Source organism: Gorilla gorilla, chromosome 11 (assembly GCF_029281585.2).
Source record: "Gorilla gorilla gorilla isolate KB3781 chromosome 11, NHGRI_mGorGor1-v2.1_pri, whole genome shotgun sequence".
Taxonomy (NCBI): Eukaryota; Metazoa; Chordata; class Mammalia; order Primates; family Hominidae; genus Gorilla; species Gorilla gorilla.
The window spans coordinates 74,438,143-74,455,357 of NC_073235.2; the positions used below are offsets into that span (position 1 = coordinate 74,438,143).

At 40.4% G+C, this 17,215-nt stretch overlaps 2 protein-coding genes across 3 annotated transcripts in view; one reads left to right on the forward strand and one right to left on the reverse strand.

The window, feature by feature from the left end:
- Positions 1-17,215, reverse strand: part of SLC25A12 (solute carrier family 25 member 12) — a 221,486-nt gene that overhangs the window by 158,906 nt on the left and 45,365 nt on the right. The gene's annotated exons all lie outside the window — the stretch shown is intronic.
- Positions 1-17,215, forward strand: part of HAT1 (histone acetyltransferase 1) — a 69,650-nt gene that overhangs the window by 23,293 nt on the left and 29,142 nt on the right. For both annotated transcript variants that reach the window (XM_004032786.4, XM_019022429.3), the window contains exons 3-4: positions 990-1,065; positions 7,206-7,326. In XM_004032786.4, the coding sequence (XP_004032834.2) occupies positions 990-1,065; positions 7,206-7,326 (197 nt within the window). The remainder of the gene's footprint in view (positions 1-989; positions 1,066-7,205; positions 7,327-17,215) is intronic.

Genomic DNA, 17,215 nt, shown 5'->3' on the forward strand with positions numbered 1-17,215 from the left:
GCAGTGCAGTGGCATGATCTCAGCTCACTGCAACCTCCGCCTCCTGGGCTCAAGCAGTTCTCCTGCCTCAGCCTCCCAAGTAGCTGGGATTACAGGTTGTGTGCCACCATGCCCAGCTAATTTTTGTATTTTTAGTAGAGATGGGGTTTCACCATGTTGGCCAGGCTGGTCTTGAACTCCTGACCTCAGGTAATCTGCCCACCTCAGCCTCCCAAAGTGTTGGGATTACAGGCATGAGCCACTGTGCCCAGCCTAATTTTTGAATTTTTAGTAGAGATGGTTTCACCATGTCAGCCAGGCTGGGCGCGAACTCCTGACCTCAGATGATCCACCTGCCTTGGCCTCCCAAAGTGCTGGGATTACAGGCATGAGCCACTGCACCTGGCCACTTTAGCAATATTTATACAAATATTTCAGTACTCTCCCCCTAGTTTTCTGCTGCCAGGAATTTCTCCTGTGTATACTTATAAAAGTACAGCAGGATGTATATAAGGATGTCATTGCAGTGTTATTTTTAATAGCAAAAAACAAACATGAGAACAACATAAATGTCATCTAGCAGTCAAAAAGAATGACTTCATCAAACTCAGGTTATTGTTATTATCAGAATGTTTCTTACAGCATTCTGTTTTCATTTACTGTAACTTCTTACCTCAAAGTGTCTTTTTGTTTTTGCTTTACTCATTGCATTGTGCGTAAACATGGAAAAATAAAAACTAAATGAGGTGCCTCTGTCATACCTAGCCTTCTGATTCTTAGAATAAGTAGGGTTTTGACGCTGAAGCACTCAAAGTAATATTTTAATTTTCTTTGTTCACTAGTCTCTTGAGAATACAGTGTAAATAAATCATATAATGGTGAAATGACACTTTCAGTAAGAAAAATGTTGGCTGTATCCTAGTTATACTGAAACTCATGAAATAGGAATACCTGTCACCTTCAGTATCTTTAGTTATCTTTAATATCTCTTTTTTTGTCCCTTGAAACAGTTCGTTTTCCTGAAGATCTTGAAAATGACATTAGAACTTTCTTTCCTGAGTATACCCATCAACTCTTTGGGGATGAGTAAGTAACTTAGTAAAATGTTTGTCAAATTAGTATGGAAAAAAAATTTTCATTCTTTTTCTTTTAGATTTAGAAATCAAATTTTATTTTCTTTGTTCTTATTTTTAATGTGGTTTATCTTTAAATATATGTTATAATGGTGTTTTTTTACATTGAGACACCAGTCATTTTAATACCTACCATTTAGTGCGTAAATGCATTATTTAATTCTCACAACAGTATTAATGATGGTATTGTTATTTGCTGCTTTGTGCATTGACAGAATTGGATAATTGTTCATGAACATACAAATGGCTGGAGTGTAGATTTTAGGCAGTCTGACTCCAGAGCCCATAATCATAACTACTACTTTTTTCGGCTACCATTTTGCTAAATTACTTCTAGTAGCATGTATTCCCCTAAAGCTGTAATAGAAAGCTTAAGTTGTTATTCTATGATTAAATAAGCAGTTGAGAGAAGTTTATTTATTTATTATTTATTTATTTATTTATTTTTGAGATAGGGTCTCGCTGTGTCACCCAGGCTGGAGTGCAGTAGTGTGATCAAAGCTCACTGCAGCCTGAACCTCCTGGGCATAAGCAGTCCTCCCACCTGAGCCTCCGAGTAGCTGGGACTACAGGCACACACCATCATGCCCGGCTTTTTTTTTAAATTTTTTGTGGAGATTGGGTCTCCCTATGTTGCCCAGGCTGGTCTTGAACTCCTGGCCTCAAGTGATCCTCCCACCTGCGCCTCCCAAAGAGCTGGGACTACAGGCATGAACCACTGTACCTGCCCTGAAGTTTATTTTTTAGAAGGAACTTTAAATATATGTCCCAGGCCAGGCGCAGTGGCTCATGCCTGTAATCCCAACACTTTGGGAGGCTGAGGCGGGCAGATTGCCTGAGGTCAGGAGTTCCAGACCGGCCTGGCTAATATGGTGAAACCCCGTCTCTATTAAAAATACTAAAATTAGCCAGGTGTAGTGGCACACGCCTGTAGTCCTGGCTACTCGGAAGGCTGAGGCAGGAGAATCACTTCAACCTGGGAGGCAGAGGTTGCAGTGAGCCGAGATCATGCCACTGCACTCCAGCCTGTGCGACAGAGCGAGACTGTCTCAAAAAAACAAAAACAAAATAAAGATATGTCCCAGTATATTTAGCACTGTTCTTTACTTTCCTATACTTCGATTACATCACTGAAATAGTTACTTTTTAAAAAAAAACTTTTGATTTTGAAAACATTGCACATTTGCAGAAAGTTGCAAGAATAGTACAGTGATCTCTGTATATTTTTTTACCTGGATTCACCAGTTGCCATTTAGCTACATTTGCTTTAATCATTCTCTCTTCTTGTTGTTGTTGAACCATTTGAGAGTAGGTTGCAGATCTATCCTGATCCTTTACACCTCATTTCTCTTCACTATGTATTTCCTAAAAATAAGATTAATAACCATGGAAGAGTTGTAAAAATTCAGGAAATTTAACATTGATACAGAGTCTCGTGTTGTTGCCCAGGCTGGAATGCAGTGGTGCTATCTCAACTCACTGCAACCTCCACTTCCTGGGTTCAGATGATTCTTCTGCCTCAGCCTCCCAACTAGCTGAGATTACAGGCGCCCGCCACCACACCCAGCTAATTTTTGTATTTTTAGTAGAGACGGGGTTTCACCATCTTGGTCAGGTTGGTCTCAATCTCCTGACCTCAAGTGATCACCCCCCTTGGCCTCCCGAAGTGCTGGGATTGCAGGCGTGAGCTACCATGCCCGGCCTGATACAGTACTATCTTCTGATATACAGCCCATGTTTCAGATTTTGTCAGTTGATTTCTAGTAATTCCTTTATAGCAATTTTCTCCAATCCTGGATCCAATACAGAATCATATTGTATTTCGTTGTCATATCTCTTCATTCTTCTTTAATCTGAAACAGATCCTCAGCATTTGTTTTTTCCTAACAGACATTTTTGTAGGGTATAGGCTAATTTTGTAGAACTGTTATATTGGATTAATTTGATTGGTTTGTTTGTGATTAAACTCAGATAATGCATATTTTTGCTGTGCCATTACAGAAATGGTATTGTGTCCTCAGTGTATCACATCAGGAAGTCCGTGATGTCAGTTTGTCCCTTGTTGGTTAAGTTAACTTGGGTCACTTGGTTTAGAGGTGGCTGCTAGGTTTTTCCACTATAAAGTTAGTGTTTTTTCCTTTGTAATTTATAAGTAGTTTGTAGGGAGATACTGTGAGACCAAAAATATCCTGTTTTCCTCAAGCTTTCACCCAGAAGCATCCATTAATGATTCTTGCTTGAATCAGTATTTTACTATGATGATTGTAAAATGGTGATTTTGTAACTCTTTCGTACCTTTTTCATTTATTAGTTGGGCATGCTACTATAAGAAAGAGCTCTTCTTCTTATTATTATTTATTTCTTTATTTATATCAAACTCAGGGATGCTTTTTTTTGTTTTTGTTTTTTGAGACAGGGTCTTGCTCTGTCACCCAGGCTGAAGTGCAGTGGTGCGATCACAGCTCACCGCAGCCTTGAATTCCCAGGCTCAAGCAGATCTTCCCACCTCAGCCTCCTGAGGAGCTGGGACTATAGGCGTGCACCACCATACCCAGCTAATTTTTAAAAATTTTTTGGCCGGGTGCAGTGGTTTACACCTGTAATCCCAAAACTTTGGCAGGCCGAGGTGGGAGGTTTGCCTGAGCCAGGAGTTCGCGACCAGCCTAGGCAACATGGTGAAACCACATCTCTACTAAAATACAAAATTAGCCAGGCGTGGTGGCGTGCGCCTGTAGTCCCAGCTACTTGGGAAGCTGAGGCAGGAGAATTGCCTGAACCTGGGAGGCAGAGGTTGCAGTGAGCTGAGATTGCGCCACTGCACTCCAGCCTGGGCAACAGAGTGAGACTCTGTCTCAAAAAAAAAAAAAAAAAAAAAATTTTTTTTTAAGAGATGGGGGTCTTCCTATGTTGACCAGGCTGGTCTTGAACTCCTGGGCTCAAGTGATCCTCCAAGTGCTGGGATTACAGGCGTGAACCACCGCACCTGGCTAAGGAGTCTTTTACAATTCAGTGGGTTATGTACAATCTGTTACTGCTACTAATTTTGATGCTCAAATTATCCCAGATTTGGCAAGTGGCCACCCTTTCAGACACTTTTGAGTCTTTCTGATATGTCCTTATAATTTTGGTGATACTTTACTTTCTCACACAATAAGATGTTTCCAGATTCATCTGGTACTTTCCGTATTAGTTCTGGAGTCAGTCAGTCTCCCATGGAACCCCTGGTTTGTTGTAGTAGGAAAGGGTATTTAGACATAGTGGACATTTAAATATTTCCCATCATGTCTTTTTTCCCCCCATGCATTATTTTAACATCATTGACATATTTCTTTAATGTGTGGGGGTTTTGGGTTTTTTTTTTTGTTTGTTTTTTGAGACGGAGTCTTGCTCTGTTGCCCAGGCTGGAATGCAGTGGCATGATCTTCTTGGCTCATTGCATCCTCTGCCGCCTCCCAGTTCAAGTCATTCTCATGCTTCAGCCTCCCGAGTAGCTGGGACTACAGGTGTGTGCCACCACACCCAGCTAATTTTTTTTTTTTTTTTTTTTTTTTTGTAATTTTAGTAGAGGCGGGGTTTTGGCATGTTGGCCAGGCTGGTCCCGAACTCTGGAGCTTAGACAGTCTGCCTGCCTCAGCCTCCCAAAGTCCTAGAATTACAGGCGTGAGCCACTGCACCCAGCCATATTTAATGTGTGGCTTTTTTTGTTGTTTGCTTGGTTTTTGAGATGGAGTCTCACTCTGTTGCCCAGGCTGGAATGCAGTGGTGCAATCTTGGCTCACTGCAACCTCCGCCTGTCAGGTTCAAGCGATTCTCCTGCCTCAGCTTCTTGAGTAGGTGGGACTATAGACACGTGCTATCCCACCCAGCTAATTTTTGTATTTTTAGTAGAGACGGGGTTTCACCCTGTTGGCCAGGCTGGTCTTGAACTCCTGACCTCAGGTGATCCACCTGCCTCAGCCTCCCAAAGTGCCGGCATTACAGGCGTTAGCCACTGTGCCTGGCCTTAATGTGTGTTTTGTTTTGTTTTGTTTTGTTTTGAGACGTAGTTTCGCTCTTGTTGCCCAGGCTGGAGTGCAATGAATGGTGCGATCTCGGCTCACTGCAAGCTGCGCCTCCTGGGTTCAAGATGCTCCTGCCTCAGCCTCCCGAGTCGCTGGGGTTACAGGCGCCTGCCACCATGCCCAGCTAATTTTTGTTATTTTTAGTAGAGATGGGGTTTTGCCATGTTGGCCAGGCTGGTGTCGAACTCCTAACCTCAGATAATCCACCCACCTCGGCCTCCCGAAGTGCTGGGATTACAGGCGTGAGCCACTGAACCAGGCCCTTATTGTGTTTTTAAGTCAACAAATGTCTCTTCCTGCAACGAATTTCCTGTGAATTTTTCATTATTGATGTATCAGATTAGGCATTTTATGTGCTTTCACATATTAATAATTGTATCTTATTATACATAGATTAATGCCAAAATTTCAGCCTTTCATATTTTAAACAGGTTTTACTTTATTATAAAAATAAGTATATTTTCTCTTTGGAGTTCTATCTCTAAAGAGACATTGTTTTATTCTGTACTTTTTACTACTTTAAAAAATCTGTGTAATATCTTAGTAGATAAGATCTAGTTTTACAGATAGTGCTTCTTTTTAATATTTTGAGACGGAGTCTTGCTCTGTTGCCCAGGCTGAAGTGCAGTGGTGCAATCTCAGCTCACTGCAGTCTCCACCTCCTGAGTTCAATCTATTCTCCTGCCTTAGCCTCTTGAGTAGCTGGGATTACAGGCACCCACCACCACACCTGCCTTTTTTTTTTTTTTTTTGTAGTTTTAGTAGAAACGTGGTTTCACCATGTTGGCAGGCAGGTCTTGAACTCCTGACCTCAAGTGATCCCCCCCGCCTCAGCCTCCCAAAGTGATGGGATTACTGGTGTGAGCCACTGTGCCCAGACCAGTTAGTGCTTCTTAATGGCATTTTGCACACTGTTTTGCATAATATCACTGAAAGTGGGGTGCTTGTATACCACTCTTCTAAGGTGGGTAGGGGACAGTAACGTAATAGTGATATCCCTGAACTGTATGACCCAAGCATGATAATTGGTCTTGATCCTAGTATCATTGCCACTCCTTTCTTCTTCACATAACTTTCAGAGTTGCTGGAATGGACAGTGCTCCATATTTTCGTAGCCTAGACAGAAATTTGGAAATGACACTGCTTCTTTCAAACACTTTTCTTTCACAACTCACTTTCTAAAAAAATCAGAATACAGATTTATTGAGATATATACTGTGCAATTCATTTATTTAAAGTGTACAATTCAGTGGTTTTTAATGTATTCAGAGTTGTGCAAACACAGTCAATTTTGGAACATTGTCATTACTTCCATCAAAAACCCTAAAATGCATTAATAGTCACTTTCCTTTACCCTGACCCCTAGTCTTAGGCAGTCACTAATTTACTTTCAGTCTCTATAGATTTACCTATTTTGGATAATTTAGAGTTCACTTTTTAGAAGACTCTTTTAAGCTGGAAAAAGGAATCTTAAGGCATAAATGTGATAGCAGGGAGCAGGGGTGGAAGAATTAGCAGCAGTTCCATATCTGCCTTTTGAGTTCATAGAGCAGTTTACATGTAGTAAGGCAGGTGCTATCGCTGCAGCTCTGGATTTTGGTGATTCAGTAAGCAGTTAAGTTGGAGGGACTGGTCCAAGGCTTGGTAGCTGCTTGCCTAGCCAGGTCCTAATTTAACACTACTTCTCTCATTTGAAATGCCTTCTAATACTGGTAATGGTAGCAGCAGCAGCAACAGTAGCAATAGTATTAAATGTCTGACATTTAGTGAGTACTTATACTATGTACCAGTTTTATAAGTAGTTTACATGTATTAACTTATTTAACCCAAACAACATTCCTGACTTAGGCAACATTCCTGCGTTATTCTATTTTATAGATGAAAACTGAAGCACATTTTATTGTAGATTTTTTTTTAAGTATAGTTTAAAATCTTGAAACTACCCATGAAGTTAAACTTGTTTATATGTAGGGTTAATACTTTTTAATGACTGCAAAAATTCATTCCATTATTGCTATTTTTTCCATTTCAGTGAAACTGCTTTTGGTTACAAGGGTCTAAAGATCCTGTTATACTATATTGCTGGTAGCCTGTCAACAATGTTCCGTGTTGAATATGCATCTAAAGTTGATGAGAACTTTGACTGTGTAGAGGTAAGAACAGAAATACTTTTTAAACTGTTTTCCAATTTAATTTATTTTAAAATAGGTTTTAGGCCAGGTGCGGTGGCTCACACCTGTAACCCCAGCAGTTTGGGGGACCAAGGGGGGCAGATCTTTTGATCTCAGGAGTTCGAGACCAGCCTGGCCAACATAGTGAGAGCCCATTTCTCAAAAAAAACCACAAAAATTAGTGGGGCATGGTGGCATGTGTCTGTAATTCCAGCTACTCAGGAGGCTGAGGTCGGAGGATGGCTTGAGCCCAGGAGGCAGAGGCTACAGTCAGCTGAGATCATGCCACTGTACTACAGCCTGGATGACAGAGCTAGACCCTGTCTCAAAAACAAAACAAATAAACAATAAACAAATAGGTTCTAAAAATTAAAGGTTTGGGCTGGGTGCAGTGGCTTGTGCCTATAATCCCAGTGCTTTTGGAGGCTGAAGTGGGAGGATCTCAAGCCCAGGAGTTGGAAACCAGCCTGGACAACACAGTGAGACCCTCAGCTACTTGGGAGGCTGAGGTGGGAGGATTACTTGAGCCCAGGAGCTTGAGGCTGCCAGTGAGCCATGATGGCACCACTGCACTCCAGCCCGGGCAACAGAACAAGACCCTGTCTCTAAAAAAAAAAAAAAAAAAATTAAGGTTTGAGGGAAGAGAGAATCTGTTATATGGTAGTTTTAAAATCACATTCTCAGGCTGGGTGTGATGGCTAACGCCTGTAATCCCAGCACTTTGGGAGGCCAAGGTGGGCGGATCACCTGAGGTCAGGAGTTCAAGACCAGTCTGGCCAACATGGTGAAACCCCGTCTCTACTAAAAATACAAAAATTAGCTGGGCGTGGTGGTACGCACCTGTAATCCCAGCTACTTGGGAGGCTGAGGCATGAGAATTGCTTGAACCCGGGAGGCAGAGGTTGCAGTGAGTTGAGATCGTGCCACTGCACTGCAGCCTGGGTGACAGAGTGAAACTGTGTCTCCAAAAAAAATTAATTAAATAAAATCATATACTCAGTCTTTAGTTATGGAGGCATTTGCCTCCCTGTCATTACAGTTAATCCTGTGATCATGATCCTGTTCTGTTTCCTGCATGGACCTTCTTCATAAAAATCTTTGCCTTTGTGATCAGAGTTTTATTTTTTTGCCAACTTTTGTTTTTTATTGTGGTTATTTCCTATAAGTCAAAGAAGATGGAGGGAAATAGCTAAATTTTCCACTTTTACCTAGTGTAGAATCTATTGAAGTTTCTCTTGCTGCATTTCTAATCCCACAAATTTTGCTAATATATTCCTTTATGGATGGAATACATGGATGATCAAGCTGATCACATTATAAAACTATTTAAAGTGAGTGTATCAAAAGGGGATAAAGGTAAAGAGAGAGATGAGGCCGGGCACGGTGGCTCACGCCTGTAATCCTATCACTTTGGGAGGCTGAGGTGGGCAGATCACCTGAGGTCAGGAGTTCGAGACCAGCCTGGCCAACATGGCGAAACCCCGTCTCTACTAAAAATACAAAAATTAGCTGGGTGCAGTGGTGCATGCCTGTAATCCCAGCTACTTGGGAGGCTAAGGCGGGAGAATTGCTTGAACCCAGGAGGTGGAGGTTGCAGTGAGCCAAGATTGCGCCATTGCACTCCAGCCTGGGTGACAAAGCAAGACTCCATCTCAAAAAAAGAGAGAGAGATGAGTATGCATCTGTGGTAGACTGAATAATGGTTCCCCCCAAAAGATATCCATGTCCTAATATCTGGAACCTGTGAATGGTGCCTCATATTGCAAAAAGCACTTTGCTGATATAATTAAGTATCTTGATATTATCCTGGAATATTTGGGTGGACCTAAATGTAATGACATGTATCCTAATGAGAGGGAGACAGAAGGAAACTTGATGACAGAAAAGGAGAAGGCAGTGTGACCACAGAGACAGATGTGATATGGCCACAAGCCAAAGAATGCTTACTCACTAGAAGCTGGAAGAAGAAAGGAACAGATTCCCTCCTAGAGCTTCCAGAGGGAGTGTATTACCTTGGTTACAGCCCAGTGATACTGATTTCAGAACACCTCCAGACCGTAAGAGAATAAATATTGTTTTAAGCCACCAAGTTTGTGGTAATTTATTATAGCAGCCACAGGAAACGAATACAGGTTTTCATACCAGGAAGTGGGATGCTGCTATAACCAATAACTAAAAATGTAGAAGTGTCTTTGGAAATAGGTAGAGGCTGGAAGAGTTTTGAAGGTGCATGACAGAAAAAGCATAGATTACCTTGAATGGACTGTTGGTAGAAATATGGATGTTAAAGGAAATATGGGCTGGGCGCAGTGGCTCATGCCTGTAATCCCCGCAATTTAGAAGGCCAAGGCGGGAGGATCACCTGAGGTCAGGAGTTTGAGACTAGCCTGGCCAACATGGTGAAACCCATCTCTACTAAAAATACAAAAATTAGCCGGGCGTGGTGGCAGGCACATGTAATCCCAGCAACTTGGGGGGCTGAGGCAGGAGAATCACTTGAACCTGGGAGGCAGAGGTCGCAGTGAGCCAAGATCGCGCCATTCATTGCACTCCAGCCAGGGCAACAAGAGCAAAACTCCATCTCAAAAATAAATAAATAAATAAAGGAAATAATGGACTGTTGGTTAGGGCTCAGAATGAAGCTAGGAGTGTAGGAGAGAAAACCTGTATCATCTTAGAGAATATATATATTGTCATAAACTTAGTTTTGGTAGAAACACGAACATGAGCTGGATGCGTTGGCTCATGCCTATAATCCCAGCACTTTGGGAGGCCAAGGTGGGTGGATCACGAGGTCAGGAGTTCGAGACCAGCCTGGCCAACATAGTGAAACCCCGTCTCTACTAAAAATACAAAAATTAGCCGGGCATGGTGGTGCATGCCTGTAATCCCAGCTACTCAGGAGGCTGAGGCAGGAGAATCACCTGAACCCGGTAGGCGGAGGTTGCGGTGAGCCGATATCGCGCCACTGCACTCCAGCCTGGGCAACAGAGCGAGACTCTGTCTCAAAAAAAAAAAAAACAAGTGCCTCTGCTACTGAGGAGAATGAGGCAGGAGGATCATTTGAGGCTAGGAGGTTGAGGCTACAGTAAGGTAAGTATGATCATGCCACTGCACTCCAGCCTGGGTGACAGTGAGACCCTGTCTTTAAAAAAAAAAAAAAAAAAAAAAGGCCAGGCTTAGTGGCTCACATCTGTAATCCTAGCACTTTGGGAGGCCAAGGTAGGTAGATCACTTGGGCTCAGGAGTTCAAGCCAGCCTGGGCAGTATGGCGAAAACCCATCTCTACACACACACACGCACGCACGCATGCACACACACATGCTGACACACACGCTGGGTGTGGTGGTGTGTGCCTGTAGTTCCAGCTACTCTGGAGCCTGAGGTGGGAGACTGGCTTAAGCACGGGAGGTGAAGGTTGCAGTGAGCCAAGATTGTGCCACTGCACTCCAGCCTGAGTGACAGAGCCAGACCTTGTCTCCAAAAAACAAACAAACAAAATAAGTGCCTCTGGTTGGTGAGGGCTTAGAACAAAATGAGGAACATGTATTTGGCAACTGGAGAAAAGGATATCCTTGTTCTATAGTGGCAGAAAGCCTAGCTGAGTTATGTCCTGCAGTTCTGTGGAAAGGAGAACTTACTGTAAGCAATGAACTTGGATGTTTAGCTGAGGAGGTTTTTATGCAAAGTATTGGAGGTGTGGCCTGATTTCTGGCTGCTTATAGTAAAGTGATGAAAGAGATAAATTGAGGGAAGAACTGTTAAACAAAAAGGATACAGGACTTGATCATTTGGGAAATTCTTAACCTATCCAGATTGTAGAAGACACTAGTTAGGATATTCATTGTCAGGAAAGTGGAAAGTGTGTTCTGGAGAGAAAGCCGTGAGTGTGACAGGATAACCTTTTGCTAGTGCTGAAGGGATTAGGCACGTGACTCATGGATCTCCTCAGATGTCTCAGCAAAAAGCTAGGAATGTAGATCTGGGGAACATCTGTGGAGGACCCTCTTGTCTAATGGTATGAACCCTCGTGACGTACACAGGCGACTCAAGGGTTTTGAGAATTAAAACTTTATAGTGCAGCTTGGATTGACAGGGCAAAATGAAGGAAGGCTGTATGAACTCTCCAAATTTCACAGGCAGGAAACAGGCTAATAAAACTGCTCAGCTGCCAACATGTGCTACCTTTAAAGAAAATGGAAGAATGACTCTGAGGGCAAAGCTTTGGGTCCAGAGGGTGGAGCTGCAGGCCACAGTTATTCTTAGGCCTTGAAACCTAATGGAGTTTGCCATGCTGAATTTTGAAATTGCTTGGTGGCAGTGGCTCCTTTCTTCCTTCCATTTTCTTTTCTGGAATGAGAGATTCTATAACTGTTGTCCTATGCCTGTCCTACCATTGTCTTTTGGAAGTGATACTGTGTTTTCTAATTTCACAGGTTCATAGATGGAGAGGAATTTTGCCCTAGGATGTATCATACCCACAGTCTTACCTATAGCTGATTTAGATGATGAGATGTGTGACTTTTGAACTGACTATATCTAGATGAGATTTTGGGCTTGAGTTGATATGGTAATGGTTGAGACTTTTAGGAATGTTTGGATAGAATGAATGTATTTTGCATGTGGGATGGACATGAATCTTTGAGGGCCTTAAGAAAATTATATTTTAGGCTTGTTCTGTTTCCGAGCATTCCTCATTTAAGGGCATTGAAACTTCACCAAGCATTACTGATTTTTTTAAAGATTAAATCCCATTTTGTCACTAAATCATATTTATAAAATTGAAAGTTAATTCTTATAGCAAAATCTCTTTTCTTTGCACTTATTAATCCAGCAAGCTTTAGTAAATTACATCTGATATACTATTGGTAATACTGTGCTAGACACAAGTATGGAAAATGAAATATATTACTTCATACTGTATGTCATAACTTTCCTCTGCAGAAGTAGCAGTTCCTAAAGAATTAACAATGAAACCAACTTTTTCAGGGCTTTAAACTGATTTTAACTGTTGACTTTACCTCTTTTGCCACCCCTATGCCCCATCTATATTTTTGGTTAAAACCTCCTCTCATTACTGGAACTGACTTACTTGGCCGTTTTTTATTATTTAAATTTTGAGGGATTTGTTATATTTAAAGGTTTTGCCCAAAGTCATACAACTAGTAAATAATCAGTATTGTACTAGGAGATGATTATTTAGTGTTATTATGCATAATATATAATAATATCCTGATTAAAAGATGTTAGGAATATTTATGACCTGTTCTAAGAGGATCCAGGCTCTTGGGCTTACTGCTTTTTCTTTCTCTCTCTCCTGTTTTTTTTTTTTTAAATTTTAAGTTCTGGGATACATGTGCAGAACTTGCACGTTTGTTACATAGGTATCTTTCTCCTTTTGACCATGTGTTTTTTCCCCCTCATTAAAAAAATTTTTTTTTTTAATTTTTAATTTTTTGTAGAGACGGGGTCTTGCTATAGTGCCCAGACTGGCCTCAAACTCCAGACCTCAAGCAATCTTCCCACCTTGGCCTTCCAAAATGCTGGGATTACAGGCACAAGCCACCGTACCCAGCCTTCTCCTGTGTTTTATGCCATGTGCTCCCAGTTTACTACTATCATTGTAAGGAGCTTCACACTAGCAAACCCCTTATGGTTAAAAATACCATATTGGTAAGCTTGATGGAATCTGATTACTTCATACTATATGTCATAACTTTCTTTTGCAGAAGCAGCAGTTCCTAAAACATTAACAATGCAACCAACTTTTTCAGGACTTTAAACTGACATTAACTTCTGACTTTACCTCTTTTGCCAACCCTGTGCCCCATCTATAAAACTAATTGTGCGTAGCATGAAAAAGATCTGAAATAGTTTCATGTAATATGAATTGTGCATAGCATGAAAAAGATCTGAAGTAGTTTCATATTCATTATTCAACTTTAGTATTAGAAATATTTTGAGTACTATTTGTTTTTTTGTGTGTTTTTCCCCACTTCCCAGCCATGTTTGAGATGACTGAGCTTGCCAGATAAATAATATGTAACTACATTTAATATTTGTTTTATTTTATATAGTTTGTGTCCCAGGATAACTTTTGAAATTGTGCAGATACAAAAGTGATTCTGAGTAATACTGTAGTGGTTTGATGTTTGAAAAGATGTAATCTTAGATGAAGTAGCATTTAACACATTTATTAAAACAGAGTTTTTTCATAATCAAATATGTAGATTGCTAAATTCTCCAGACCCAAGCCCAGCTAGATATTCTTATTAAAAATGCAGGTGATGTTTTTCCTTGTGTGTAAACCCACTGTTGGAGGGTTTTTGTTTTTTACAGTTGCAGCTGATAGCACTGAATTGATTTCTTCCAAAGGAACTGTTGATTTAGTTATAGATAAATCTTTTAAATACTTCCTGCAGTGAAAATAGCTGTGTATTTGCATTGACATCTAATTGTTCCATTCTTGAAAATTAGGTTTTTCCATTTAGAAATACTGTGTTAGGAATAAGGAATCAATCTTTTATAATGTCTTTTTGTAGAGTTACTTATTTGCTTTGTGGTCAAAGATCATTTATATTGCGTATTCAAACAAAGACTTTTCCCCCCTTATTAAAAACGATTGGGTAGGGGATACGTGGGTCATGGGCTTGCTTATTCTATCTCAGTTTGCAGTGAGTGTTCATTCCATAGTGCCTTCTGTGTTCTTGATGCCAGCGATACAGTGGCAGACAAAGTCATGGAGCTTACATTCTAGCCAAGAGGAACAGTCAGTAAACAAAATAGTAAATACACAGATTAAATTCAGGCAGTATTATGAAGATACATTTTGCTCATTTCTGAATAATAAAGGAGGAACCAGCCATGTTATAATCTGAGGGTAAAGCTTACTAAGATACAAAGGCTCTAAAAATACAGCATTTTTGGCATTTTTGTAGTCCAGAAAGATTACCAGGGTTAAATCATTGTGGTGATGGAGAGAGGGGTAGGAGATGGTTGAAGGGGATGCAAAGCTAGATCATCATATAGGATCTTCTGTTCTGTGATAGGTGTTTGCAAGAAATAAGAGTAGTTGGCATTCTTTAGAGGCATTCTTAAGTAGGTGGAGGTCATAAACAATGTGATCTACATTTTTAAAATATGATTCTGGCTGCTGTGCAGAGAACACACTGTATAGGGCAAAAGTGAAAGAAGAGACTGGAACATTGCAGTGTTAGAGGTGACACTGGACTTAATTGTCAGAGTAAGGAACATTTTGGAGGTCTGCTGTTGAATTAGATGTGACAGATGAAGAAAAAAAACAAGGAGAACCCCATTGCCCAAGTTCAATTATGGTACTGTTAACTGGGAAAACTATAGAAGAAATAGGTTTAAGTGGAAAAAATAAATTTTATTTTGGATGTTAGGTTTGAGTCTATATATTAGGGCTTTGCAGATCATATTGCATAGATGGTCAGCAGCCATAACATCTGCTTAGAAGTTATTTCTTATTAGGATTATGTCATTACATTAATTTTTAATCATCCATTCTTTTACTTTTCCAAGCTGAATGCTCTAGTTGCACCTAAAATTCTTCAGTAACAATTAAGATGCCTATAAAATCTCTACTAGCCATCATCTTTAAAGGAAACATAATTCTGAATTTTACAATACAATAAACTTGATTATTCAGACACTGATGATTTTTTCATCTGGTTGTCCTTGACCTTTGCTTTTATTAACACCTCCTGCTCTGTGCTTGTAATGCCAGCTACTCTGTAGGCTGACTCAGGAGGATCATTTGAGGCCAGGAATTTGAGACCAGCCTTGGTAACATAATAAGACCCTGCCTATTTAAAAAAAAAAAAAAAATGCTGAACGTGGTGGCTCAAACCTGTAATCCCAGTGCTTTGGGAGGCCGAGGTGGACAGGTCACTTGAGGTCAGGAGTTTGAGACTAGCCTGGCCAACATGGTGAAACCTCATCTCTACCAAAAGTGCAAAAATTAGCCAGGTGTTGTGGTGCATGCTTGTGGTCCTAGCTACTCAGGAGGGCGAGGCAGGAGAATCACTTGAACTCGGGAAGTGGAGGTTGCAGGGAGCCGAGTTCGCGCCACTGTACTCCAGCTTGGGTGACAGAGCAAGACTCCGTCTCAAAAAACGAAAACAAAAGCTAGGCATGGTGGCATGCTCCTGTAGTCCCAGCTACTTGGAAGGCTGAGACAGAAGGATCTCTTGAGCCCAGGAGGTCAAGGCTGCAGTAAGCTATGGTTACACTACTGCATTCCAGCCTAGGTGACAGAGCAAGACTCTTGTCTTAAAAACAAAAACCTCCTGCCTTTTCTTGGGGGTAATTTCATTGCCTTTTAGTGAAGTAGTGCGTAACTAAGATTGTTGTCTTGCTAATTGCTAGCATTTCTGGGAAAAGTTTGGTACAGGAAGTTGAAATAGATGGATAAAGTTTGTATTAACTGTGAATTTCAGTTATTTTATCCTAGTGTCCCACTAATTGGATTGAATTTGAGAGAAGATGAGAGCAGATTTTAAAAATTTTATGGAGTGTTTAGCCTCTTTCTAGGAAAATCCTACATACTTGCAGAAATTTCGAAAAAATCTTTGGTAGACTAGTAAAATTTCAAATTGTGATGGTGTTCTTGATAAGTAATACTTTTTATGAAATATCATAAAGAGCTTTAAAAGTATATATTGACAAGTTTATCTTGTTTAGTTCAAGTAGCAAAATACTAATGCAGTGTAAATAAACATAATATGACCTTTGTTTTTCCATTAGTGAAAAAGTTCACACTTTTAATTTCTCAACAATACATTCTGTAGTTAAAGCTTAAATATTATCAGAGAACATGAGATTGAGAACATTAAGTAGATACAGAATTTCTTTTGCTTGTTTTTTTTTTTTACCATATTTTAGGTAGTCTTAGAATTATAGTTAAGTCTATGTACCACTTTAGCCAAGTAAAGAACAACATGTTACCACCTACTTAACGTGCCTTTAATTGCAATCTCAAAAATAACTAGACAAATTTAGACAAATGGTGCTGCTTAAGATAAGACGTTAGAGAGGTTATTGGGTTTTCAAATGTGTATAAATACAAATATAAACATTAAAAAAATAGATTACTAATTATCAGGCATATCGCTTTATTCAATAATGAGGAAATGCAAAAATTGCTCCATATGAACATGTTCATGTGTAATAAAGTACAGAACACTGGAACTTGAAATGACCATAGTTAAATAGTATACAATCTAAAAATATTTCATAATGACCCACCTACCAGAATATCTAACTAGAATACTTTTGCACTTTCCTTTTTAAAAATAAATTACCAAGCGTTAGGAAACCATTTGTAAGAGATGTCTTTGTTAATTAAATATATCAGGTGGTATTCTGGTTTCTTTTTTTGAGACGGAGTCTCACCCTGTCACCCAGGCTGGAGTGCAGTGGCACAGTCTTGGCTCACTGCAACCTCCGCCTCACAAGTTCAAGTGATTCTCCTGCCTCAGCCTCCCAAGTAGCTGGGATTACAGGTGCACGCCACCACGCCCAGCTACTTTTGTATTTTTATTAGAGACAGGGTTTCACCATGTTGGCCAGGCTGGTCTCAAACTCCTGACTTCAGGTGATGTGCGTTTTGGCCTCCCAAAGTGCTGGGATTATAGGCGTGAGCCACCATGCCCAGCCTGGTGTCTTTTTAAAAATTTTTTTGAAATTCTAGTTCCCTGGTGTGTCTAGTCAGCTGAATTTCTTACCCTTTCTCTATTTCTGTATAATTTTAGTTGAAGTTTAGAATAATGCTCTGGAATACAGGGAATTTTTCAGTGATCTTCAGAAATAGATTCTAAACTTTTAGCCACAAACATTGGAATTAAAA